This window comes from Dermacentor variabilis, chromosome 6, assembly GCF_050947875.1.
Source record: "Dermacentor variabilis isolate Ectoservices chromosome 6, ASM5094787v1, whole genome shotgun sequence".
Classification (NCBI taxonomy): domain Eukaryota; kingdom Metazoa; phylum Arthropoda; class Arachnida; order Ixodida; family Ixodidae; genus Dermacentor; species Dermacentor variabilis.
The window spans coordinates 148,657,470-148,682,479 of record NC_134573.1 but is presented as its reverse complement, the minus strand read 5'-3'; the positions used below and the strand labels follow the sequence as shown (position 1 = coordinate 148,682,479).

At 48.1% G+C, this 25,010-nt stretch overlaps 2 protein-coding genes across 5 annotated transcripts in view; both read right to left on the bottom strand.

Annotated features, from left to right (window-relative positions):
- Tmhs (Tetraspan membrane protein in hair cell stereocilia) overlaps positions 1–3,402 on the bottom strand; it is a 151,998-nt gene extending 148,596 nt beyond the window's left edge. Inside the window, exon 1 of the mRNA XM_075696226.1 lies at positions 2,252–3,402. Within this exon, the coding sequence (XP_075552341.1) occupies positions 2,252–2,663 (412 nt within the window). The 5' untranslated portion in view covers positions 2,664–3,402. The remainder of the gene's footprint in view (positions 1–2,251) is intronic.
- Positions 3,403–8,242: 4,840 nt separating this feature from the next.
- Positions 8,243–18,493, bottom strand: LOC142585450 (uncharacterized). Of its 4 annotated transcripts, none has more exons than XM_075696223.1 (4): positions 18,339–18,493; positions 13,161–13,263; positions 11,519–11,807; positions 8,243–8,432 (listed from the first exon to the last, which is right to left on the bottom strand). In XM_075696223.1, exons 2-4 carry the CDS (start codon positions 13,231–13,233, stop codon positions 8,378–8,380), a joined length of 417 nt encoding a protein of 138 aa, XP_075552338.1. In that variant the 5' UTR covers positions 13,234–13,263; positions 18,339–18,493; the 3' UTR covers positions 8,243–8,377. The 4 variants fall into 4 exon arrangements, with proteins under 4 accessions (XP_075552338.1, XP_075552337.1, XP_075552340.1 ...); XM_075696222.1 differs by having other exon boundaries at positions 13,161–13,270; positions 18,339–18,492; XM_075696225.1 differs by having other exon boundaries at positions 11,519–11,792; positions 13,161–13,270; positions 18,339–18,487.
- Between the last annotated feature and the right edge of the window lie 6,517 nt (positions 18,494–25,010).

Sequence of the window (25,010 nt, the reverse complement as noted above, 5' to 3'; positions counted from 1 at the left end):
TATTCGTGTACACGCAACACGAACGCTACGTGGAACGAGGCTGCGTTCTATTAAAGTTGCTGTTAAAGTTGATGGTTTGTGCTCTTGAATTCGCGAAATTAGAACAGGCGCTGGTTGTACGCAGATGTTGATTTCTATGATAAAAAGGAATTGAAGGCAAATAATTATCAGCCTGCGGACTTTAATTAGACTGCTTAGCTTTTTCCGGATTTGTCGTTATGGAAAAAATTAAGTGCGCAGTTTATCTGCAGAGAAAAATGCCCACAAGGCGGGTTCGTTTGGTCTAAATGTGGTCTACAGACTTCAAATGACGCGTTTGCATAAAACCTTTGGACATTAGTCGATTATTAGCAATTAGTCGCTTAACCCGTGCGATCACATTGCTGTTTCTGTCGTGTTACGTGTTTCTTATATAATATATATTTCTGACAGGGGGTCCCCTTTCAGTTATGTGCTCTTGGACCCTTTTCTGCTTATTCATGTACGTAATTTAGGTTTCTTTACGAATCAAATAAACAGAAACTATGTGCTTATAAAGCTCGTGAAATAACGAATTTAGGCAGCCTGTCTTTCTGTAGACTCCAAGTAGACTGCTTTGCCTTTTTATAGACTTGCCCTTATCGTTATATAAAATAAGTCATTCGTCTATATAGACAATAATCATTCAGACGTCTGCTTCGTTGGGTCTCATTGTGGTCCACAGACTTCAAACGGCATGCTTTCAGGAAGTCTGTGGACATCAGCCAATAAAAGTGTGATTGTTTAAGTCCGCAGGTTACCTTTGCACATTTTGTATTCTTTACTGTAAAATATTTGCATACTTGCTGTAGACTGTCTCGACGAATGTCTGAGAGGAGGGGGGATCTCACAGAGTAGATATGCAATGAAGAACCAACACAGACGTATTTTGAAAAGGTGGAATCAAACCACAGGTGTGACTTAAGCTGCCATTCCGATGCTGTCGTGCATGCCTTGATCATTAGTTGCTGTCATACCACATCATGAGCATGTGATCAATAATTTCATACTTTTCGCCTCTGAGCATAACGTCAGCCCTTGTCAAAACAATATGGAGCTAACAGGTAATGATGCCAAGGAAAGCACAATAAAAATTATAATTTTTTTTTTGCCCTAAAGGTAGGACTAAGGTAAAGGCAAATGAAAACTGACGATGAAGCCACTTTCATTCCACTGTAATTTTTATTTTACCTCATCATTTCTTTACCTTATCACTTTTTTTTCGTTATTTCTTAAAACAGCAAATGATTTCCTCTATGCTTTCCTTGGCTTCATGCTGTTGTGACTAACTACAAATCGCGCCCCTCGGCTTCCCCCGCCCTTGTCAAAAGTCAATGGGCCTCTGTGCATATAACCACAGCTCACTCCGGGAAGTCAAGTTGTGCTATGGTTGCATGTACACTGCTAAAAAGTTCTTGAGAAGGGGAACAACTCGCCTGTCCACCCTCCACGGCCCTCTAGCGACAGGGGTTACACGAGCACGACATCACGCAGCCAGGACTCAGCAGTAGTAGTTGTGAGAAGATTCATTTCTTTTGTAAAGTATGAAAGTATGTGTTATATAATTGAGGACATGACTGTTTGTATTATCCTGGTGCCCCGCTGTAAACGTGCAATTCGCCTGAATCGTTAAACGAGTGGTAACTAGAACCGCTGATTGTAAGTTGAAGAAGCAGTACACATTTCAACGGAAAGACAAGGGACAAATCCTTTAAGATAATTTTCCGTGCCACACACATTGCAATATGAGCATACTGGACAAACTCTGCGCTGACGCGCATAACCTGGTCCTTGAACTTACTAGCACCGAAAAACCTACTAGCACCGGAGCGCACACAACTGGTAGATCTTTAGGTGAGAATGAAGACAATAAACTTGCCACGGTAAAAAAAGCTGTAAATGCTGGCAAGAATAGGGAACGTCAGCTAGATATGTTTGTTACATGTTACATGCTCTTCTACGTTGGCACAGTATATGGGAGATGCGCATACGATATGTGTCGCTGGGAGTATGTGTTATGTCGGCTTCAGCAACTAGAAGCAAAGTTTTTGTGACCGTGAAACCGGTAGATGACAAGATGAATTTCGACCAGAACTGCCATTTGTTGTGAAAGTTCGATGTACGCATACACAAAAAGTATCGGTTCGTACAAGGAGAAAATAACGCGTATGATAGTTTGGTTTCGCATCTTTATCACGCGATGACCAGGGGGCGCCGTGTGCGCTGTACTCACCGCAGAAGACCTGCATCCAGCCACAGATGTGGAAAACGGTGGACGAGTGGAACACGAAGAACAGCAGCATGCAGCAGATGCACAACAACACCATGACAACCGATAATCCGACGAACACCGTGGCCGCGCGGAACGCCGCAGACGGGATCGAGCTGAAGTCGTCTAGTCGTCCCTGGCACGTTACGTCTTGGCCGTCCTGGATCAGGTGGCAGTACTGCCACAGGCCGAAGTGGCCCGTGCCGCGCGACTCCTTGGTGTCGCCGAGCCAGTGCGGCTGGATGAACACCACCACGTTGATGATGGCGAAGCAGATGGTGAACACGGCCCACAGCACGCCGATGGCCTTCGAGTTGCGCATGTAGTTGGCCTGGTAGAGGTTTAGTTCGCTGGCGTACTCGTACTTGGGCTCCATGATCGCGCCCGCTTCGATCGCTTTAGGCTTAAGCGCCGCCGTCTTGACCGCTCTCTGCTCACCGCACACGACAGTCCCTCACGTCGCCGCTCGCGCCGGGGGCTCGCCGCACAATCGCGGGACGGCGTCGTCGTCTTCTTCCTTCCTCACCGCCGCTGCCTCATCGCACACAATTCCAAACGACGGCGGAATGCTTGCCCGCACGGCGGCAAGGTCCTGCGCGCAAGTCGAAGCTCGGTCGCTCGCGCACGGCGCAGTTGAACCTTCGTCACCGCCGAAGAACGCGGCGGCTGCGATGGCACGCTGGCGCGGAACGGGCGAAGGACAGAGACAGCTGGAGGGGAACCGAGACGCGCCACCACACCGCCGTGAACTCGCACTAGGGATTAAACGCCACAGCCGCCGCCACTACGCTGCGAGCGGCACAACGAAAGAAGAGAGGGCGCGTGCCGCCATCATCAGCGAGGAGGTGACTTCCCCCTCAATATGGCGGCTTTGCCGGCTGGCCAGGTAGCCTCATCCATGCCAGGAGGACTGGTTTGGCCAGTTACCCTTCGCTTCGTCCACGGCTGCGGCGCTGCCGCCGTTGCTCACGCTTTTGTTGGGCCCTGCCGGACCAAGGAGGTTGCAGTATGAAAGGGCCCCCTCTCCACAGTACGCGAAGCCGCTCGGCACTACGCAGCACGCATTCGGCTCCGCCGTCGCTAGAAGCAGCCTGGCATTCCACGGCCGGCCAGGAACGCCGATGGGGGGGCGGGTTACCTCCTGCCGCGGAGGAGCGCGAGCGGTGGCTGCCTTTGATGCGACCGGTATGTCGAACGTCCGTCCGCGCCGATGCGGGCAGTTCTGGCCGCTGACGCAAGAGGCTATATCCGTCCTGCGTGGCGGCCAGTCCCGCTACCGCGTAAGCGGCTTTCGGTACCGGCGGAAGGAAACGCGGAAAGAAAATGTTGCCACGGAGAATGCCCCCCACGCGAATTACACGCGAGGCCCTTGACCCTTCCGTGCAGCATCGAACGGTGGGCCGGTGGCGAATCCCGGAAGCTGAAGCGTTGATGAGACGTGGCTAATCTCGCGGTGGAAGATGTGCAGCGTGCGCCACGCAGCCCACGGCGTGTGGCAAACATGCAGACAGCACATTACCACGTAAATGGCTGTTGACGCTTGTAAGGAGGTTTTAATCGTTTCCTGTCGGAAAAGGAAGCGTGTTGATGGCGCGTACACTGATGTCGCCTCTTGCGAGAGTACAACGGATTCGCCAGGAGTCGACATCTTCACTGTCTACAGCTGACTTCGGAAGAAGTAAAGTGCCGAGAAAGCAGGCTACTGGTTGGATTGAGCAAGCGTTCTGTATTAACTACAGTAAATTATTAAGGATAGTATCTGTTATATACAGGTCACAAGATTTGCTTACGACATGGGCATTCTCCATGCTTTCACTCACCACGTAAAGCTGATGATCTGAGTGAAGCAGTAAGTTCTGTGTAAGTCGGGTGAATCTCGCAGGGTACTGACGGCAAAGTATACGACGTTGGGCTACTTGGTGCATAGCTGTGGATGTTTCTGGTGCAAAGCTTAAGACAGGAAAGTCTGTCCGTTTCTTTTTTTTTTTCCTTTCTTAACCTTCGCGCCACAGACATCGACAGTAATGGCGAAATTTGGTTGACATAGGCGTGTGTGTTGGGTCAGCTCCTTATAAAATGCTGAATCTCCCTATTCACGATAGATGGTGAGGAACAGGAGTTCACTTATACGAAGCCACTCCGAAGAGAAAACTCAGCTGCTGTGAAGTCGCGCAATACAGTACTATAGGCTCGGAACGATCAACTCGCGAAGTGTGTGTCTCATCTGAAAAGCGCTTAAATAATTGCCGCTTTAAGTGATAATCACTTTAAACATCAACCAGCCTTCGAACAACCTGGGCACAACGCAGCTTACAAGAAGGAGTCGAGACGGCCACCGAGCATGCGTCGAAAATACGTCGCGTGGTGTTTCCAATACTATACTGGTTCTTGCCTCGTATCTCGGCTTTCTGGCTAAGATTAATATAACTATATGTTACTGGTTCTTTCAAAGTTGCGAAGCACACAGCGCATTTCGGCGAAAAAGGACACTCTGGCAAGCAAAGAAAATATGTGGGCGATGATGACTACGAGAAAACAAGTGAACGGTCCTGCCGTATGCCCATAAAATAAATGGTGACGGTGTTTTGAGAAGCACAGGGGAGTATTTCACACGCCCTATAGCCTTCTTCGTATAACTGCCATCTCCAGAAGCAGCGTGCGGCAGGTAATAGTAACACCGTCATTACTTTAGACGCAAATTAAGTTTAAAACCGGCATAGAAAATGTCCCCGGTACTTTTGCTGCACGACGCTTTCACCGAGCGGCGCACTTGCACTTTTAGTGCCCAAGACGACGTCTGCTTGGCTGTTGCAGGCGTGAGCATGAATATGAATGAAAGGAAATTATTGTTTCCCGCAGCAGCGTTGGCTGGCGGCGCGGCTCCTCCTTTTGGCTACTCTGTCTCGAAGCGGCGCTGTCAAGGCTGTCGAGGTCATGCGCGTGTGCCTGTCTGGTGTAAGCTGAGAAAACGTTCCCTTCCAAACCGGTAAGGTCACGCGTGCCATTTGTTCTCGCCTCCACGGCCGTTTCTTCTTTCGGCACGGCCGCCGGGAACAAAACAAAAGGCCGCTGCTTCACACTCACTGACCGTCTGGCGTCGTTATATTTTAAACCATAAGCGGTGACCCCTACGAACGTACCAAGGTACCTGTCGGTTTCTCAGTTATCGTGCGGCCTCACTCGTAGACAGCAGGTTCTAGATGCAGGTATCCTAGTCTGCATTGTCAACGACTTCCAGACACACTGTGAAAGACTGCCGTTGAAATGCAGATGCGAACGCTGCGCTGCCGTTGGCATGTGTGCGAGTGTTCAAGGAGAAGAGAGAGAGAGAGAGAGTAAAGGGTAAATGAACTCGGCCCGGCAAATCATCCCTCTAAGTAAAGGGTAAGTGAATGGAGAAGGAATCAAATATGCGTGCCAACCATGCATATGCTTGACGTCGCCATCAGAAGGCATATCAGAAGCGCACGCACTTGGGCTGGTTGGTTCACGATTCGAGCGGAAACAGCGCAAAATAACAGAACGTGAAAGAAGTGCAGACAATATCACTGTACAGGGGAAATGATAAGTGGAAAAGTAGGAGACGAAAAAGTCCACTTGGCAGATGTGCCAGTAACTACTGTACACTGCGATCATAGTGATCGCCGTTCAGCATGCAGACCGAGCACCACTCTGCGAGGCATTATATCCTCTTTGTTCATTACAGTTTTAGTACCTTTACCTATCTGTATTGATGGTTACTGTTGCCACTGTGACGTCATCGGGCAGACAATGCCACGAATGCAAGAGGCCAGCTTTCCCACACTATACCTCTTGTTGCGGAGAAGCCAGCCTCCACGAGTGTTTTCAGCAGCGCACGTGCGGAGTCCTTTCGACATGCATCGAAGGAAAGAGGGTCTCAAGTGCACTCGGTTCGCGCAGCTCAGCATTTGCTGTGTAGTTTTAGTTCAAAGGAAAAAAGGGTCTGAGATGGACTGCGTTCATGCAAATCAACAGTTGCTTTGACGTTGCTGCGAACACAGACTTAGTGTTCCCCCGTGTTCGATACATTCCTAGCGCCTGTTCGAGTTGTCCGTCTCGTTTATCGTTTGTCTGCTACCAACTCGGCTACCCTCCATTCACGTCGAGGCTTCTTGAATGTGCTCATGTTTAGCTATAGCTAAGTTTGCACCCCACTCCACCCCCTTTCACATTGAAGGTTTGCTTGAAGGTGTGTTTCAAACATCGATGTACCTCGTTTGCTTGTACCGGTTTTTAGCTTGGGTTCACGGTTGTCTTATAGGATAACCCAAGCTATTCTAGTCGAAATGGCTCGTATTCATTGCTCACGCCGCTAAATTAAAGCAAACTTACCTGATATTGTCACATCGTGTGATGTCCGTTGACGCTTGAGTCCACACGTTTCAAAACTGAGAACAGGGAAGCCTTTCAGGATTTGCGGCATTAAACTTGCGCAAGTTTCAAACTAAAACGATCGCAAAAGGCTTGTAGAGCGAAGCAAGAAACAAATCGGGAATTATAGTGGCACACCCAGAGCAGTTCACAAGCTATGGTGCAGAGCGCCGTCATCCCACGCAGAGAACCCACTCAATCTGCGTTTGGGACACTCGGGGTCCAATAAAAACAAGCGACGGTGCCCTTGCACTTCCGGACACAAAATTTTTTGTCATTCCCCACGCTGAACGTGCGCTTGTTACCTACTTCTTGAAAAAAAGGCAGTAATATGGAGTGCTTACTGAAAAAAAATTAACATTACGTTAGAACTCTTCGTAAAAGCATAAGCCAGCCAAAAGGGATATTGGGCATCTTAGCGAAGGCAGCCGGCCGATGACAAACAGCACTTACGAACGAAAAGCTTTGTCAATTCGGATCTGGAAGGGAGAGGGGGGGCGTATTCTGTAAGTGTCCACCTAGTGGACATGTCTATTTCTTCTCCTAATCAACTGCTGATTGGCTGGGGGCATCTTTCTCCTTCTGACACGTGCCCCAGCCCAGCCAATCGGAATTTCAGCAGAACGCGAAATGGACATGTCCACTATGTGGGCACCTACAGGATACCTCCACCCCCCTGCTTAACTCGCAACCCGGCTGTTGTACTGTTGGGACATGCTGAACTGACTTCGGAACTGCAGTGATCTCAGTAAATAACTAGAATGCGAACTATGTGAACATATATGATTACTGAGGCACTCGCGTCTCGCCTTTTTATGTGAGCGATGGGGAAATGGCCCCTCGATGAGTCCCTTTGGACCATTTGGTTGCCAGAAGGAATAGGGCTTTGATGGCGCGTCTGCAAGCGCTATATTCTTTGTCGTCGTGCGGGACAACAACCTAACTACTCGAATTCCAGAGGTTGTTCTCTAGTAGTCACTTTCTCAAAGCAGATAGTGTGACGACAGTCACTATCCATCGCTGCAGCAAAACTACGATGCGCTCGTCTACTGTATTTTGCCGTCTGTGCTGCAAGGATGCTCTCGGTCGACGGTCGCTATAAAGGGCTTCGTCGCGCAGACTTGCAGTTGACTGCCAATTGCGAGGTAGAACTGCTCGCATGAAGTCAAGTCTCGACCGATCACTCGAACAGATTCGCTCTAAAGAGAGAATTTTTTCTGCGGACGTGCTCAGAATCGGCCAATTTAATACAGCGTAATATAACGCTTACCGGAGGTGCTGAATATGTCCGCTATCTACAAAGTTACTATCGGACATTTTCCAAACCAGACTACATTTCGATAGCGTTCAGTAGCCACAGTAATGCATTCTGTATTCAACAGCTGTGTCCATGGTAAACGCTCGACAGGGTAGTGGTGGTGATGGTGGATGTGGTGGTGGTTGGGGTGGTAGGGGGTAAAATATCTTGTGTTTATCGGAAGAGAAAAACCATGTTAAATGAGCAAGTTAGTGCGCCCACGCTCACTCAGTTATCATTTAGGTGCTTAAATGTTACAGACTGCGGCAAAATGAAAACTTCTTTAATGTTGCGTTCGAATAACTATTTTGACCGAAGTCCGAATTTTCAAACGCGAAGATGACTTCCTCGGTGCCGTTTTGAAGTGGATACAAGGTGATTCGCGACGCAGCATGTTGGACTCAGGATTGCGGACAGCAGCAGAAGAGGCGGCGGAGGACTTTCCTACGTTGATGCCTAGAAGGAACAATAATAAATAATGATTTATGGTGTGCCTGAAGCGTTTCAGAACACAACATCGTGTCACCCGCCAAACAAATTAACAGTGCTATAATATAGGAGTTTCGTCTTCGTAGACTCCCCTGTCATCGTCTAGCATACTGACTACGTTTCAAATACAGAAAATGTGATCGTAGTATATATAAAGGGGACGCGTTATCTATGGTAAAGAAATCACCGTCTGCAGTCAGACGTAGTCTTAGAAGTCAAAGCGAAATACTCTAAAGGACAAGCGAAGTGGACATAATCGTATGCAAGGGCCATCAGTTGGCGTTTCATGCAGTTTTCCCACATCTTTTCGAATGTTTATAAAGACCAGCAGATCGGGTGCGCTTATGCGTTGTTAGATAAACCACATGCTTTAGAGAGGTTGATTAGTCGGGTATTGGTTTCGTGTCACAGGATGTTGCTTTCGTCTTCGTTTGTGCCAAAAGGGTCCCATATGTCGCTATATAGGTTATCGCCGAGAAGTTTACAATATGTTGACGGTAGATATCGAGCGTTGTCTTTAAAATATTTTCGTTACATGGAATTCTCATAAAATCGCCTGTACGCAGATACCGCAATTTTAGTCGCTGAGCTGAATCGCTCGAAGAAGGCGGACCTTACTTGCGTGATAGACCCAAGTGCATGATCCACTAATTACCAAAATTTCGCTGATTAAATGTCCAACCAACGTCCTTACGGCACATCCTGCAATTTACTAGTTGTAGCCGGCGGGTTCGCACTTGGAACAAGTTCTCAGAATGGCGCCAATTTCGAGATATTGGTTTTCTAAGTTTACAACGGTATACATTGGCGTTCCGGTTATTTTTGTCAGTCAGCGCATAAAACGGCGCTTTGTTAAAAAAGAAGTAAGCGGAAGAACAGTGCACCTTTATCGTGAGTTTAACGACGCGTACGGCCTGACTGGCCCACAGACAGCAAAGCAACGTAAGAATCCAGTGTCTACAGACCAAACTCACTGCTGCGTATTAACAGGAAGCTTTAGCCTTGCCGCTTGTATGTAAATACTGGGGAATGGAGAAGTCGTTTTTCTCCGCAACCACTGTACAAATTTCGATGAGGTTTGTTGCATTTGTAATAAGTTCAAGTTTACTGACTCTACGAGATAGACATTTTTATTTATGCTGTGATGTTGTTTATGCTGTCAAGTGTTCTTGAAGTTCATAAAATATCAAAAAATATTCAAATACCAAGCTAACAACTCTGTAACCCGACAATAACAAACGATAGCACAACTCTGTAAGCTGCACCTAATAATTAATGCATGTTAGGCAGATTAAATAGATGTATTGTACGCCACTCCAAAGTATATAACTAACCTTCGAGGAGGACGTTTGTAAAACCCTTGTAAACGTTTAACAAGTTTGCGTAAGCTGTAAATTCATATATCAGGAATTGTCCACTTTGGGTACTCTAACAGGTACAGTTAACAAAGCTGCAATGTACGTTGTTGGTGCAGAGTTGTAGGGTTGTAAACTTCGTTCTAACCTACTTCTTTTAAGCTTTCTTATTTGAAGAAATATTTGTAGTACAATCCAGGTTATTAATAAAAATCTGCTTCCTAGAGTACTGTAACTTTCTATCTCCAATGATACAAACTTAATTCAACTTGTCGGTCCAGTGGTTATGTTATATAAAGCATTTCTGCGTTTTACGTGTATTTGTATAAGGAAATGTGGGTTGGCCAGACCTAACGACAGAGCAACGCGCGTGCTTCGTTCCTTTCCTTTTTTTGAATTGCAGGGTTTAACGTTATGAAACTGCGAACTAGTCCACGAGGGACGCCGCATCGGGAGGCCGCCGGTTAATTTCGCCCACGTAAGGTTCTTTAGCGTGCATCTAAATTCTACCACTCGAGCATTATCTTATTCCGACACCGTCGCAACGCGAGTGCTGCGGTCGGGACACGAACCTGCGCGACCTCATTCTCGGCGGGTAAAAGCGCCGGGTAAAGCGATTGTACGTAATATAGCGTCGCTTACGTGCCACGTATCGGCATGACGAACCGCCAACGAGCCATCAAGATGAACAGACATCTTCCATGGCCCGTCGGAAGCACCGCGCTTGCGTTTCATTCGCAGAGCGGATTGAGAATATTTACAGCGAAGCGCCTTGTGGCTAGGGTTCCGTGCGTTTTTCGTGTCAGTCAACGAATCTGTGTGAGCAAAAACTATCATCATTAGCAATGGCTCGTGTCACTGCTCGTGCGTACATGCCCACAGCGGACTCGATCCGAAGCCGCTTATCATGCCAGCGTTCCCATACTGCCCCTCCCTCTGCGAGGGCGCTGACGGCACTGGCCCACTGTCAGTCGGTGCGGTGATTTCGGTCTCAAATTATTTCTCATTATATCGCGAAATGAAAACACGAATGTATGTAACGAATGTATAACACGAATGAACGCGGATGCCTTTTGCATCCGCGATGTGGCTGCAGTGCGTTCATGACCCCAGAGAACTTCCGGTCCGCCATTTACGACAGTTCAGTAAGCCGAGAAAAAAAAAAGATGTATTTTGTCGCATAGTATACTCTAGCCACATATTCTTGATGTTTTAAGATATAAGGAACGTGCGCCGTACGTCGAGCTCATGTACGGGCTTCTTTTGTTGAACTTAACGCTACAATTCACCTGTTAAACATTCCAACTCTGCAGCAAAACTGGTGCCAGCCGGAGGGCCTGATAAGTTTATAGGCTATTGTAACATGTGCTGCTACTGAGGGCTTAGCCAAAGATTTTCAGGAAACGCTGTTTGTGTGAAAAGGGTCTATAAAAATAAATGTGTGCATGCCTTTCGTCACGATGACCACCGATCAAGAAAATAAGTGTGTTATTACCTTTGTTGCAAATTCTGTCTCACCTTTTTGTCGTGCGCTACACAGCTTCTCTGGTCATCCACTTTCACAGAGTAGAACGGCTCATGATTTAAAAAAAAAATATAATTGCGTACGTCCTCTGACGAATGTCGTGTATAAACGAGGGTAATTTCGTGTCGGAAACTATACTTCTGTTACAGCGAGGCATATATGCACCAACCTACCGTTCCCAATTTTCGCTGAGCACGTCCAAGGGCCGGGCGTACTGCGAGTAGAGAAAGATCGTCTCCCACGAGGCCGACCTGGCTAGGCTGCGCGCTGGCGTCGACGCGCGCGACTGGGACTCCGGGTCCGTCACCAGCTGCAGGTCGGGAAGCACCGCGGGCGGCAGCCGGGGTGGCCGGGTCGTCAGCGCGCCCCTCACCACGCCCCGCAGACGACGGCCCAGCAGCAAGTCGGCCACGCACCAGTCTCGTGGAGGCTCCGCGTCAGCGTGGTCTGCGCATCCACGCACTGTATATACCCATCATTCCCACATAACAGCTCAACGATCGCGATGTCCGAGTTCACTCTAGAAGTCTTAGTAAGAAAGAATGCCCTCACGGATTGCGACATATTGGTGGCGATATGCCGGGTGTTTTCTACGTATATACGAAGACTTCAGGTAATATTTAAGCGTAGCTGTTTTGGAATAAAAGCATTGTTCCTTCGGAGACACGTCGTCAGTGCATGGTGGCGACCACGGGGCGACAGCTGATACGTGGTGATCAGTCGCTGATTAACAAAAAAATAATAATTTATTAACTTTTCATGCTTCTGTAGTTTCACCGGGCTCAATGTAATCGGCAAATTGAAGCGCGCTCCGTACAAGCCCTATAGTAACTTTTGTATCCGGAAAAATGCGATTAACCAAGGAATTGTGGAACCACTACATTCGGCCATCAGAGCGCGCGAAACCGAAACTGGGAGGCCGCAGCGAGCTTAAGGCCACGCCCCTCGCGGCGACGTTCTGTTACGTCACCCAGCAGTGGGCAGCGAGCGCGCTGCGACAGCGAAGGAGTACGGAGGGGCAGTACGGACGAGGCAAGTTGATTGGAAAAACCGCATAATCCGAGTTGTTGGTATGGACACTCGCGGTAGAGCCTCACATGCCTCACCGCAGTGGTAACAACGGGATCGTCTGTACGAAGTATATACGCCAGATATCAGACTTCCGTGTGGACGCACGGTGGCTGTCCATGCTTAAACCAGCACGTGCTGATTGGATCGCGGCTAAGGCATAGTGTGGACCGCAACTGCAGCGCGAGAAGTGGGCATGGAGTGTCGCAAGCCTTCAGCATATGTGAGGCGCTGAATGTCTGTGGACAGCTAGAGACGCCGCTATCTCGGACGCGGGTGTCTGTGAGCCTTGGACACTTCATCCCGGACAACACTGGCGATCGCAACGACCACAGGCGGGCCCATTCCGTAGACCTTTCGAATTTCCTTGTGCGCAAGAAACCTGCTCGACGAAAAACTCGACGAAAAAAAGAACCTGCTGAAAATTGTTTATACCAGAATATCCGGTGGTCTCCGAGACAATGCTGCTTCTGTACGCGCCGTCCGGTTCCGTGGAAAGAAGCGCATATCGTGTATATATGCACTATATAGGCCTTACGCAAGGTCTCTCACGATACATGTCTTGGCTTAGGGAACCTGCAATTACGCGGCGGTTACAGTAGTACTTCGTGATGAAATCTCGGGAAGGCCACGCGGGCCTAACGTTTAGAAGCGTAATTTTCCGTCCCTCCAAGCTATCCACGACGCTATATAACAATGGCACGCAAAGAGAGAGAGCAAAAATAAATAAAAGAAACTCTTTCTTACCGCTTTGATGTGTGTTCGGCAAGCTCCTCGCGGAGTCGACGTTACCCTCGGAGGGTCCACCTGTCCGGGTCATGTCTGCAGTCACGCCCAGGTAAAAAGAAACCTGCGCGCTTCGCACAAAGGTATTCGGTGTAAGCGAAGGCACATTGGAAGTAGGCGCCAGCTACACTATTGAACAACGGCTTCAGTAAAACATGCACGACGTACGGAACGCCTACTCAATGTGGCCACGGTCCCTCGTTAAACACGAAAGTGCGCTACACCCGACAGATCGGCAGTGGCTCCGTATCGGTATACCAGCCTTAAGAATAGCCTCGTACCAGGAACCTGTGGGATAATTTGTAACATGTGACAAGGCTAGCGAGCCGCAAAATATGGGAAGCTATCAGAAAAGAGAGTTGAGCCGTTTTCCTATCTCTCTCATTTCTTTTTCTTAGGATGGGATAGAAGGATGTGACCTGGTCACGGAACAAAACTTTCCAAGCTTTCTTATTCTATGGAGGGACGGTACTCTCTGATGGTGATCGGCTGTCTTGCAAGGCTCCTTTCCAACCACAAAATTCATTTTTCTGAGGTTCAGACTGTTCTTTTTTTTTTTACCTAATACTTTGAGAGCTTAGGCGTATCGTCACCGCACCCGATACCGCCTGGAGTTATTTCACGACAGCCGGTTAGAAAAAGCCCCTGTTTCCATCGACTAAGCGATAGCGTGTTCCCGGAACCGGGAATTAGTCCACGCTGATTTCTCAGCCCTGGCGGACCCAGCTGTAGTGCACAAAGTGCGGGCCATTGAGTAAGGTGGGGCGGGGTCTTTCTTCCCCTGCTGCGGAAAGTCTAGCTCACTGTTCTCCTGCTTCGACCATAGCGCTGAAGAAAGGCCCACGCAGGCGAAGCCGCCAAGCACCAAGTCTCTTCCATATGTTCCCGCACACCAAGGCAGTTTTGGAAATTTCTGCCCAAGTTTCCACTGGCTTCAGTGTCCCCATGCGGGCCGAAGAAAAGCCGGCTGTCACACGTCAGTCACGCCAGCAGACCCGCACTCAGAAAAAGGTGAAAATCGCGGGCTGGTCAGTACAATCTGGAAAAAAAAACTAGCTAGCAGACCATTGTAGGCCCGGAGCCTGGCCCACATGCAAATGCGCTTGAATCGACACCTTGTAATGTTAATCTTTGCGTTTGACGGGCCGCGACCCTCCACGATGTAATAACGCAATAAACAGACACAGAAAGTAATAAAACGGACAACGGCAGTCTGAGTCAGTTTACTTGCGTTGCCACGTCATGAACGTAATTCAACTCGCCAAGTTCTCTATCCTTGTGAGTGTCATGACGTCATATATGTCACGTTCAACTGCCTGAAGCTTCAGCCATGTTTCTATGGCATAATCTCCACGAGGCTGTTCTCTGCAAAATCAGAACAAATGCATCTGAAAGAGTAGGAGTTGCGAGTGTGCGACGATGCCAAGACCTGCTTAGTTAGCCTTGTGAGGCTCCTAGCTACACGCCATAGGATTCTGCAGGTCGCCGTAAGGAGACTCTTCATTAGGCATTCAAATGGCCTCGCGCCACACTGCAGTGGGAACGAAAAGTAAAGGACTGAGCGTCCAGACACGATGACACGTGTCCATCACGCCGTGAAAGTCACCGTTCGTGTCGCTCTGCATCATGTCATTACTGAACTGTACAAGTTGCTAAGAAAATGTGATTAAGCTATGTTTCTGAGTACCAGAAAAAAAAAGGTAACTGAACAGATTGCCAATTACTATATCTTTAAAAGAAGTACCTGAGTATAATATCATTACTGGAGAGTGTAACTGGTTCCTTGCAAGTTACCTTCAAATAGTTGCAAGTCATATTTCTAGAGGTCAACCGTAGAGTTCAGCAACTTAAGTGGCACACTTGCGCTCTAAAAGAAAAGTTTTTCTAATTTCGACGCGCAGCTTGGCTTCTGTTTCTCACGGGAAACTGTCGCTGAAAGATAGGGTGAAAAAAGCTGGAACTAGCTCTTCTGGGTCCAAGCACCAAGGTTGATAAGCTGCAGCTGTGTCTTGAGAATTTGTCATAGAAAGAAAAACGAAAATTATCTCGAGAAAGCTTGCAGTGGTAATGAGCTTCTTACTGTATTTTTGCAAACATCACAGGCTGCAGTTCCCGAAGAACGTTTGAAGTGTGAACTTTGCAGAATATACTGAACACTTCTTTTCTGTATCTGTTGGTCCTTTTCTCCTCTTATACTTTCATACAGGTATTCAGGTGTCATCCTTGAGCTAGATAGCTGCGACGCGGTCAGCAGGTTTTTCCTCTGGTGTTCATATTTGCGCTATGGTTCATCAATGTTCTACGTACACTATTGCGGCACTTTATCTGCGAGTACAGGCTCGGAAGTACTGCGCATGAACCATACGCAGAGAATCATCTACTTTCTTAGTCATGATCTTAGTCATGATTAGAACGGTGTGACGCAATAAGGCGTTCCTGAAAGAAATATGGCCTGCGACACATTACTACGCCTCGTAGTCTACTGGAGCTCAATTTTTTTCAGCAAATGACTCTAACAAGAGAGCGTGCCGTGACCTAAGTTGATGATATCAAGGCGTAAGGTTTCGCGCCGTGGTGTCTGCTAGCCTTTGGACCCATGCATGGGCATACGTCCATTAGGCAGTACCGTTCACAGTGCTGGGCGTTGAAGCCCAGTACGATGCCTACAGTTTCGAAGTGGACAGTGATAACAGCAATTTTACAAAGAGTATCAGCCTGGAATGATGATATCTTTCAATGTCATAAATATACGGTAAGTTTCGTTTGAACGGCGAAGCGTTGACTGCGGCAGCAAGGTTTAACGTAGCGTTTGAAATCCTCGGACGAGTGCTACGTTAATACTCCTCGGACGGTGTATTATAACTATATGCAGGTTCGACATGTTGGCACGACGCAGTGCGCAGGGCAAATTATGCTTGGCAAAGTGTGCTAGACGTCTCACAAAGCTGTAGAGTCACTATAAGAAACTGTTTGTTTAGTGACTCTGCAAAGCTGGCGAGTTGAGCACCGCCGGTGGCGTTGTAGGCGTCGCACCTCGATCCTGCACGAGATGAGACCGACGGGTAACCGTCAGTGTTGTTCCATACCCATCGAAATATTGACGCTAACTTGAAGTTTACTGGTCGTTTCGCTCAGGCCAGTACATGTCTTAAATAGTACACAGCAGCTCAGCAGGAACGCTAGTGTGCCGCGCACACCGCTCGCGCCAGCAGAGGATGGCAGAACGCCACCGAACCGAATGGGCAGTACGTTGACGGAGCCTCCACTTCGCTTTCTAATTTTTTTTTTCGGACAAACGCACTTTCCGTGTCTAGAGACGCTTTGAGCATTCCGATAGAGGGACAGCACGATGACGGCAACCGCATAGTTGCTATCCCAATAAAATATAATCTGCCGCTTATTGGGTTTCCGATAGACACTTGCCTGCGAAAAACTCCAAGGAGTCCTTAGCTATCGCCTACGATACGCGAAGGTGAAAGCCAGCTGTGGAAGACGTCGACGACGACGACGACGACGAACGCGCGAGCAGTGGCACGAACGCGTCTCTGTGACCGCGTGATATTTTTTGTATGGTCATGGCCGTACTGTCGTGGCTGAACGGTTCCTGGCGATAAGGTCGTTCGAGGACACCTTCTTATAAGACATATAAGGCCCTAATAATGACGACAACATGTGGACGCTCCTCAGCCCTCCGCTCAATCGGCACTCCCGCGGAACCGGCGCAGCGTTTCGCCTTCCGCCGCTGGCAATGAGCGTTGGGCGCACAAACACTCGCGTGCCTGCTGAGCAGCGGTGCGCGCATGCACCACATCGTGGCGCGTACAATGTTCTGAGCGGAAAGTACAGTACACCCCAATCTACGAAGGCTGACGGTTTTTGTTCTGCTTCATCTTGTGCACCCAAACAATTGGCGATGTCTACAATGTCACCGGCGGCACGGAGGAAGGAAAAAAGTTGGGAGGGAGCGTTACGTCACGCAGCCAGCCTTGGCAAGCCAACGCTCCGTGAAGCCCATAGATTTGCTCGGTGGTGGCGCAATAACACGTGACCTCTTGCGTCGAGATCACGGAGCAATAATCGAGATTTGCTGAGACGTTTGGTTCCCAGTAGTCATGCCAGTAGTTTTTATTCGGCGCGCGCTTGTTCAGCTGCCCTTCCATTGCTCAGCCTGGAGAGCAGGAGCACGAAAACCAACCGCGCACTTTGACGTGCGATCACGTGTTGGGCCACCAGGTTTGGCTTCAATCGCGTTGCGCGACGCTCTCTACTAACGTTTTCCTTCCTCCATGACTGGCGGTGCTCCTCATTAAGCCTGCTTTGTGAGACGCCTGCTAGCTGCCGGGATGCTCATCCTCCTGCCTAGCAGCAGTTGCCTTGCGTGTTCGGTTTAGCCAACTTGTCGCACGCGTATGGTTAGAAACCGTCTGAGGAGTTCGAACGCAACGCTAAACCTTGCCATCGCTTCAATATTTCGGCTTTCGGGCGGAACCGCAAAAAAAAGAAAAAAAAATCTTTTTCTGGAACGCGAGTGTTTCTCGCCGTGATATTGCTTGTTGACAGCTGCTGCTATTTCTCTAAATATTAAGTTGTTCCTGCCCAAAACGACAGTGGAGCTAGTGACACTGTAACCTAAAGCGCAACGAAGACACAAAATACACCTCTCCCCCCTCCCTGGGGTGAGATTCTGGACATTGACACTTTTCGACATATTGTCGGATTTCGTACAGGTGGTGTTTTCAGCTAATCAGCGAGGCCGTAGCAGCTCTCTGATTGGATCAAAATGCCGCCATTACCGAATTCGAAATATGGCGGATTTTGAAAATGTACAGTATGACACCCTTGTTCGCCTTTCCATAGCGTCAGAACTTTGTCGCCCCCCCCCCCCCCGCTTCCGACGGAAGTTCGCACTAAACCACTAGAAGCATCTTGAAATAGGCGACCAGTATCATTTATCAAAGCTTGATTGCTGTAATACAACGTTTCGTTGGCATTGTGTGCAGCTAATTGACACAGACAGCCTGGAATAACGCGCAATGGACGCTGCGCACTGCTCGGAGTAACCTGCCCCGCTGTCGGGTTGATGATACCACTGCGACGATGATGAATGTATGTAGAAGCGCGAGCGAAAATGGTACTTACCAATGGAGATATTCGTCTGACGAACTTCGGTCGCAACTCCAAGGGGAGTGTCAATTTTGCTACAGTCGAATTTTAAGCGTTCACAGCAGCGCTTGCTGCTTTCTGCCCACTAGGCACTGCCGATGGCAATGGTACTTTCCAGGAACGCGCTTGAAGCGTTGTTTATGAAAGTTTTAGAGTGCGTTGCCAGAATCTTCGTTGGTCTCTCAGAATTCTCATTCGCAGGCAGTTAATTTCCCTAGCACTTTCCTTGGCTTCATTGCCTGTTGGCTGGTATAGATAAAAAAATAAGAAGAATCGAACCATTCGGTTTTTGCAGTTCTTCTCATCCAATGATATTGATTGCTTTTTAATTGTTATTATTTCGAGCAGAGCTTCCATAAGGCGTATTAAAAAATATATAAATATGTACATAACCGCGCATTGTGCAGGAAGTCCTGTAAGGCTCCGTAATGACAGTAATCTCGACTCCGATTGCTTACATTTTTTTTATGTTCTTTCAGTGTCTATCTTTTGAAAAGTTGACTATATTTTTTCATTCAATAAATTTACTATTCGTCTTTCTCAAAAATATTTCTATTTCGTTGGCTTCTCACCTAATTACCCTCATTTAATTCCTCATTTGTGGGAATGCTCTTCGTAGGTATGTACCATGTTGAATAGGAATCAACGTCAACCTGCCAAAGTCATCCTCATCAGCATCCTATATTTAAGTCCACTGCAGTACGAAGGCTTCTCCCTGCGATCTTGAATTACCCCTGTCTTGCGCTACCTGATTCCAACTTGCTCGTGCAAATTTCCCAATTTCATTACCCCACTTAGTTTTCCGCCGTCCTCGACTGCGCTTCCCTTCCCTTGGCACCCATTGTGTAACTTTAATAGTCCACCGACGACCTACCCTATGCATTACAGGGCCTGCCCTGTTTCATTTTCTTTTCTCTCTTAATGCCTACTACAATATCGGCTATGCCCGTTTTCTCACTGATCGACACCGCTCTCCTCCTGTTTCTTAACGCTACCCCTAACATTTTTCGCTCCATCACTGTTTGTGCGGCCCTTAACTGGTTCTCGAGCTTCTTTGTTAACCTCCAAGTTTCTGTCCCATATGTTAGCGCCGGTTCTACGCAATAATTGTACACTTTTCATGCTTACCGTATGCACCCCAACCAATTTTTATTCATCTGTAAAATTCCTTCTCATCACCAGGGTCCCCTCTGAGTAATTCACCTAGACAAATGCACTGCTGTACAGACTCCATATGTCCAGAATAGCACCCCCGGTCAGTCTGAGCAATGCTTTTGGGTATGTCGTGTGCCTGTGAAAGTCCCCAACAGCTGGTGCCCTATACCGTGGGGCTCGATCATGAAGACAGTGAAATCTAACACAATGGTAAAAACTGCACAGTGACAACGTTGGTACGGCGGTAAAGGGGAGCATTTTCGCATTGCATTCCCTCGTGACAGCTAGCGTTTCGAGACGATCTCTTTCAGACGCTGCGATTCGGTATAATCGAAGACGCAGGTGCTGCGCGTTTTTGGCGCTGCACCTCTGGTGGCGGACACTTGCGTCAGAGGCGATCGCAGACGCTGCTCGAGGTTACCGAACCGGTCTTTGAGGAAGTGACTCTCGAAGTACCGGTTCGCTCCCGCGTTCGGGTAAGGCTCGTTGGTATGGGTAGAGCCACCCATAACTCATAGACCAACGTAATTCGACATATAACCACCTATACCAAAGCATGCTATACGCATTCTTGGATATGGCAACCGGACTTGGTCCTTGATTTCCTTTTTTGTCGTTTCTGATGATTTATTTATTTTACCATTGTTTCTTTCTCATCGGTTTCCTGCAGTCTTTTCGTAATCACTCATACGGGGTAATCATTTTTATGTTTAATTTTTAAAGATCGCCTGCTACAGATAACATAATTCTAGTCCTTTACCTTGATTATTCAGAGGCCGACATTACTTGCACGAGAGATGGAAACACATATTCAATAAATTAAGAAGAATTGTTTAGCTACCTTTTTTAATTAATTACATTACGGCACTTACTGCAATTTGCAAACTGTAGCCGGGGAGTTTGCAAGGTCTATCCACTTGGAATGAGTCCGCCTTGGCGCATCCGCGGAGGTTGGATTTCCAGAGTCCAAACGCGATTTTATGTTTATCGAATGTCCGCACAAAGTGACACAAAAGGCTTTATTCGGAGCTTGTAGAGACGCTAACGCAATGCTGCCGATGCTGCCGCGGATGTGTGGAGGGGAGCGCCATCTAGTGGTGCTGCAAGGAACCCAGCAGCGATGACGTCGTGCGCGTCCTCCGCTGTAATTGGTTGGCCTATTCGGCAAGAGAACTGCGACGCAGCACCAACGCTCACGAAAACCCGGAGAGGTTCGCAATGAAATGATTCGCTTTTAAATGTTCTCATCCCTCTCTGAAAGATGAAATGCGCTGTTTCAGCCATTCTGCGCCGAAGAATCCCGCTTCTCCGTCCCACTCGCGCGTGCCTGTCTGACGCTTAACGGGTGCGAACGCAGACCAACGCGGGGCGTTTTCTTTTCTTTCGCGTTTGGTATATGTGTCTCGGCCGCGTATGGAAGGCACGAACAACAAAGCGTGGCAGACAATGCAGCTTGCTCCGGAAAGCGGGTGGCTTTATACGAACTAGTCAGTCGTGCTATAGCTGTCTGCGCGGTATTATTTAGGATGGCATCCCTGCCGACGGGGCAAGGCCCGCCCGCCAGTCTCGCAGACTGAGGAGCCGTTTCGGGCGTTGACGGGATGCCTGTGATCTCGAGGAGCAGCCAGTCATCAGTACGGTCGTTTCCCGCATTGTTCGCAGCTGCGTATGTATGCCTCTTCCGGCGTCTACGTCGTCTGCCGTAGGAGCCAGCCCGAAGGGCGATGGCTCTGTCTAAAGCTGCAGTGCATAGTCTGCTGTTGGAAGACTATAGCTCTAGAGGATGGCGTTGGGTAGATAACGCCGCAGGGAATGCGCAGACAACTTAAGCGCTCGTCGGCGCCTCTGAGCAATCAACCGCATTTGCGGCCGATTTCTTGAATCGTTCTTTTTACATGAATAACAGATAAGGAATAGCAAGGTGACTGATCTGCATCATTCATGGTTTGGGAGATTGATGACAACAATGCGACGCAGCAACCGAAAACTGAGACCACTGTATAACGGCGTTAATTTGATGGAGGTATGAGTGCTATTTCAGTCATTCTCGTTCTGCAGTGGTATGGAGGGGGAATAGCAGATTTACCCCCCTATTCAGAAATGCATCTTAAGTCGAAGCCCATGCTTGACTTGATTTAGATGACGCCTGGCGATAACGGGCCCAAAGACGCTCACTGCGTTTCCTTCGGCGCATTCACGATAGGCGTCACTTAGATCAAGTCAAGCATGGGCTTCAAATTAAGTTGCATTTCTGAAGACGGGCGTAAAAGCTCAAAGAAAAAGAGAAACTTCACTAGCGGGCACCTTCAGTGTTCCATCATTAATGCTGCTTAGCCCATTGCGTTCTTAAAAAGAGGCTGTCAGTTAGGGCTTCTAGATCATCTCTCGATGATCTGTATGCATGCTTCTACGACAATATTAAAGCAATTTACTCACAACTTCCTGCTCGTTATACGGGTCTTCGGGCGATCTTTATAGAGGACATAACGATAAAAAGGTCACTACCTTGCGACGAAGTTTTCATTACTAAAGTAGGATCTTCGTCAGTAAGTCCTCCCTATTCGAGTTTTGTTGACCGATTTCTTGCTCGCGGTTACTGGATCAGCCAGAAAGGTCGCAACCCCGGAGGCTTCAGCAACTGAATTCACCTCCACCTCCATAATATTATTGCACAATTCTAGCTTGACGTGCACGCAACGCGTCTGGCGCTCGTCCACAAACAAACCCGAGTACATTAAATTTTTCTCGCCGTCGAAAATACTCCGCGTTTAACTCGAGTTCGGAGCACAGCACGCCTTTGTGACAACCGTGCCCAACGCGGCATTCAAGCGTTTGCGTGTGCAGTTCACGCGTGTACAGTGACGTAACGGAATTGCTCGCGTCCGCCTTCGGACGACTTACTAAAATGCGCCCCCCCCCCCTCTCCAAGCTTTTATGCGAGGCTTTCTTTAGAGCGCAGCGTAATGACATCGCGGCACCATTTCCCTGCACCTAACCGCGGTGCTTTTAGTTCAGTGTGCTTGTTGCTCTGCCTTTTTTGTTCGTTCAGGGCACAAGAAAGGCATGTCTGCTTTTCTCACGCCGCCAGGTGCACGCAACTGCAGGGCCCTGCTTGAACAAGCACGTAAAATTGGCGTGAACCGGGCAGGCGCTGTGAAATGCCGCTCCTTTTGACAGGTTCACGAACAAAAGAGAGGTTCGCAAAGGCGGAAGTAGCATTGTGTTCATTCTTGTTTTCTTCCTATCCCATCTGTCACGCGTACACTGTCTTTCGGGCATGCGTTAGTACGTTCTTTTTCTTTTTTTTCTTTTTTTGTCCCGCTAAATTTTACTTTATGTCGTATTTCAGAACGATATGTCGACGTCGATATCACAACGAAAAAATAGCAGTCGTTTTATCGTTCTCTTTGTCGCGTCTTTAACTTGGATAGTCTTTTCAGTATCGTTGGATTCTGTACTGTATCTGTGTTAGGGTTTCGGTGATACTGAGACCTAAACGTTCCTTTTCTTGGAAGCTTGCTTCGACACGAGTTGGGCATTCCGACGACAAGGGAAGTTCTCGATGTTGTCGTAACATCAAAGGCGTATAATATCTAAGCTCATGGAGGAGAACTCATGTCTTAGAGCCGAAAGTTACGCCCCAACACTGCTTCACTCGGCGTCCCTTACTGTCAGACATCTTTTTGCTGACCTAATCAGTTGTTAGACAGGCCAGTGGGATTCGTTGGAAATCTCTATCAGTGCACGTGTGCAGTTCTTGAAGTGCACCAACCTGAGGGACTGTTTACAGACTACCCGTGTATACTCCCGCGTGCACGCAGTCCTCACTCTCTTCCTCTTTTTTTCTCTCTTTCTGTCCACCCTTTCCCTCCCCTCCTCCGGCGTAGGGTAGCAAACCGGCCGCTCGTCTGGTTGGCCCCCTTTCCTCGCCTTAATTTTTTTTATTTATCCCTCTCCGTATAGTCCACTTATGACGAAGCACTCAGACCGTTCTGAATCGACCAGTTGAGCAATTGAGAAACCGCTATGATCGAACTATTAATTAGAAATCCATCTCCGCTCACACACTTACAAGCGTATAACTTTGTTGTAATTGGTAACAACGAGGAGTGCTTGAGCGCATTCTGGAACGCCGCCATCACGCCGAATTATCTTCAGTTATCCAGATATCTCCCTGCACTCCGTATACACACTGCGAAGCCGCTGCTGCTCGCTGTTTATACGTGATCATAATCGGGCTCTTTAGCGGCACACCGCAACAATAATTGCAGGTTCCTGTTTTCGCCATTGCTTTGGCCGCCGATATCACTTACATTCATTGCAACTGCAGTACCGAAACCGTGACGCACTGCGCTCATTCGTGTGCGCTATCAATGCAGGGCACGCATACACACACACACACTCTGTGTCACGGCGCAGTGGGACACGCCTCGTCCGCTCTTGTCAGTACGGCGTTGCGGCCGAGAAAAAAGTACGCATAATGAGCGATTTGATCCGAGGCTCGATCGACTTGCTTCTCCTAAGTGCCTGCTCGTGTTTCACTCTGGAGGAGCCGTTTCACACGGAAGCGACGAGAAGGTTGCTGTGACCACGCTGGAGCATTGGACCGAGGCCAAAGCTCGATCGACAAAGCTTAGACGTACGTGCTACGTTAACAAGCGGTGGCCCCTATAGAACACAACTGACTTCGTTGTTCTTGCCTCATCTGTTGTTTTGCGTGTTTAAATATGTGCTTAGGAGGAATTATTTGCTTTTTTGCTTCCGTGGAATATTTGCTCACAGTGGAATAGCGTACCTCGTTCTTGTCAGTGCAGTACTGAATCAGTTGATGGGACAAATGAAATATAGATGGTGCAGGAACCATGGAACAGACAGAGGGAGGGAGAGAGAGTTCTTTAATGAAATGCAGAAATTTCTGCTCACATGTGTACTACATGCAACTCTGCATGGGGGAGGGAGGAATGACCCCGTGGGAGAGAACGAGAGAAAGAGATTGAGAGGGCCGAAGAAAAAAAATCAATGTTGACTTAGCGGTGAATTCGAAAGAAATGCATTAGCATTATGTCGCACCTCTTGGCGTCCTGGACCCATGATTTAAACCACTTTCACCATATTGCAAAGTGTTGAAGAGCGAAGTGCAAATGACGGTGGTCTGGAGCAGCTCACCGTCAGGGTTTTATACATACATACATACATACATACATACATACATACATACATACATACATACATACATACATACATACATACATACATACATACATACATACATACATACATACATACATACATACATACATACATACATGCATGCATGCATGCATGCATACATACATACATACATACATACATACATACATACATACATACATACATACATACATACATACATACATACATACATACATACATACATACATACATACATACATGCATACATGCATGCATACATACATGCATACATACATGCATACATGCATACATGCATACATA

Excerpts from the sequence above, each read along its gene's own strand:
- LOC142585450 (XM_075696223.1), bottom strand. The coding sequence starts at position 13,233 with ATGACCCGGACAGGTGGACCCTCCGAGGGTAACGTCGACTCCGCGAGG. Across the intron at positions 11,808-13,160 it reads GCCGAACACACATCAAAGCG|TGCGTGGATGCGCAGACCAC; the intron begins GTAAGAAAGAGT and ends GGGTATATACAG. Across the intron at positions 8,433-11,518 it reads CTCAGCGAAAATTGGGAACG|GCATCAACGTAGGAAAGTCC; the intron begins GTAGGTTGGTGC and ends TGTTCCTTCTAG.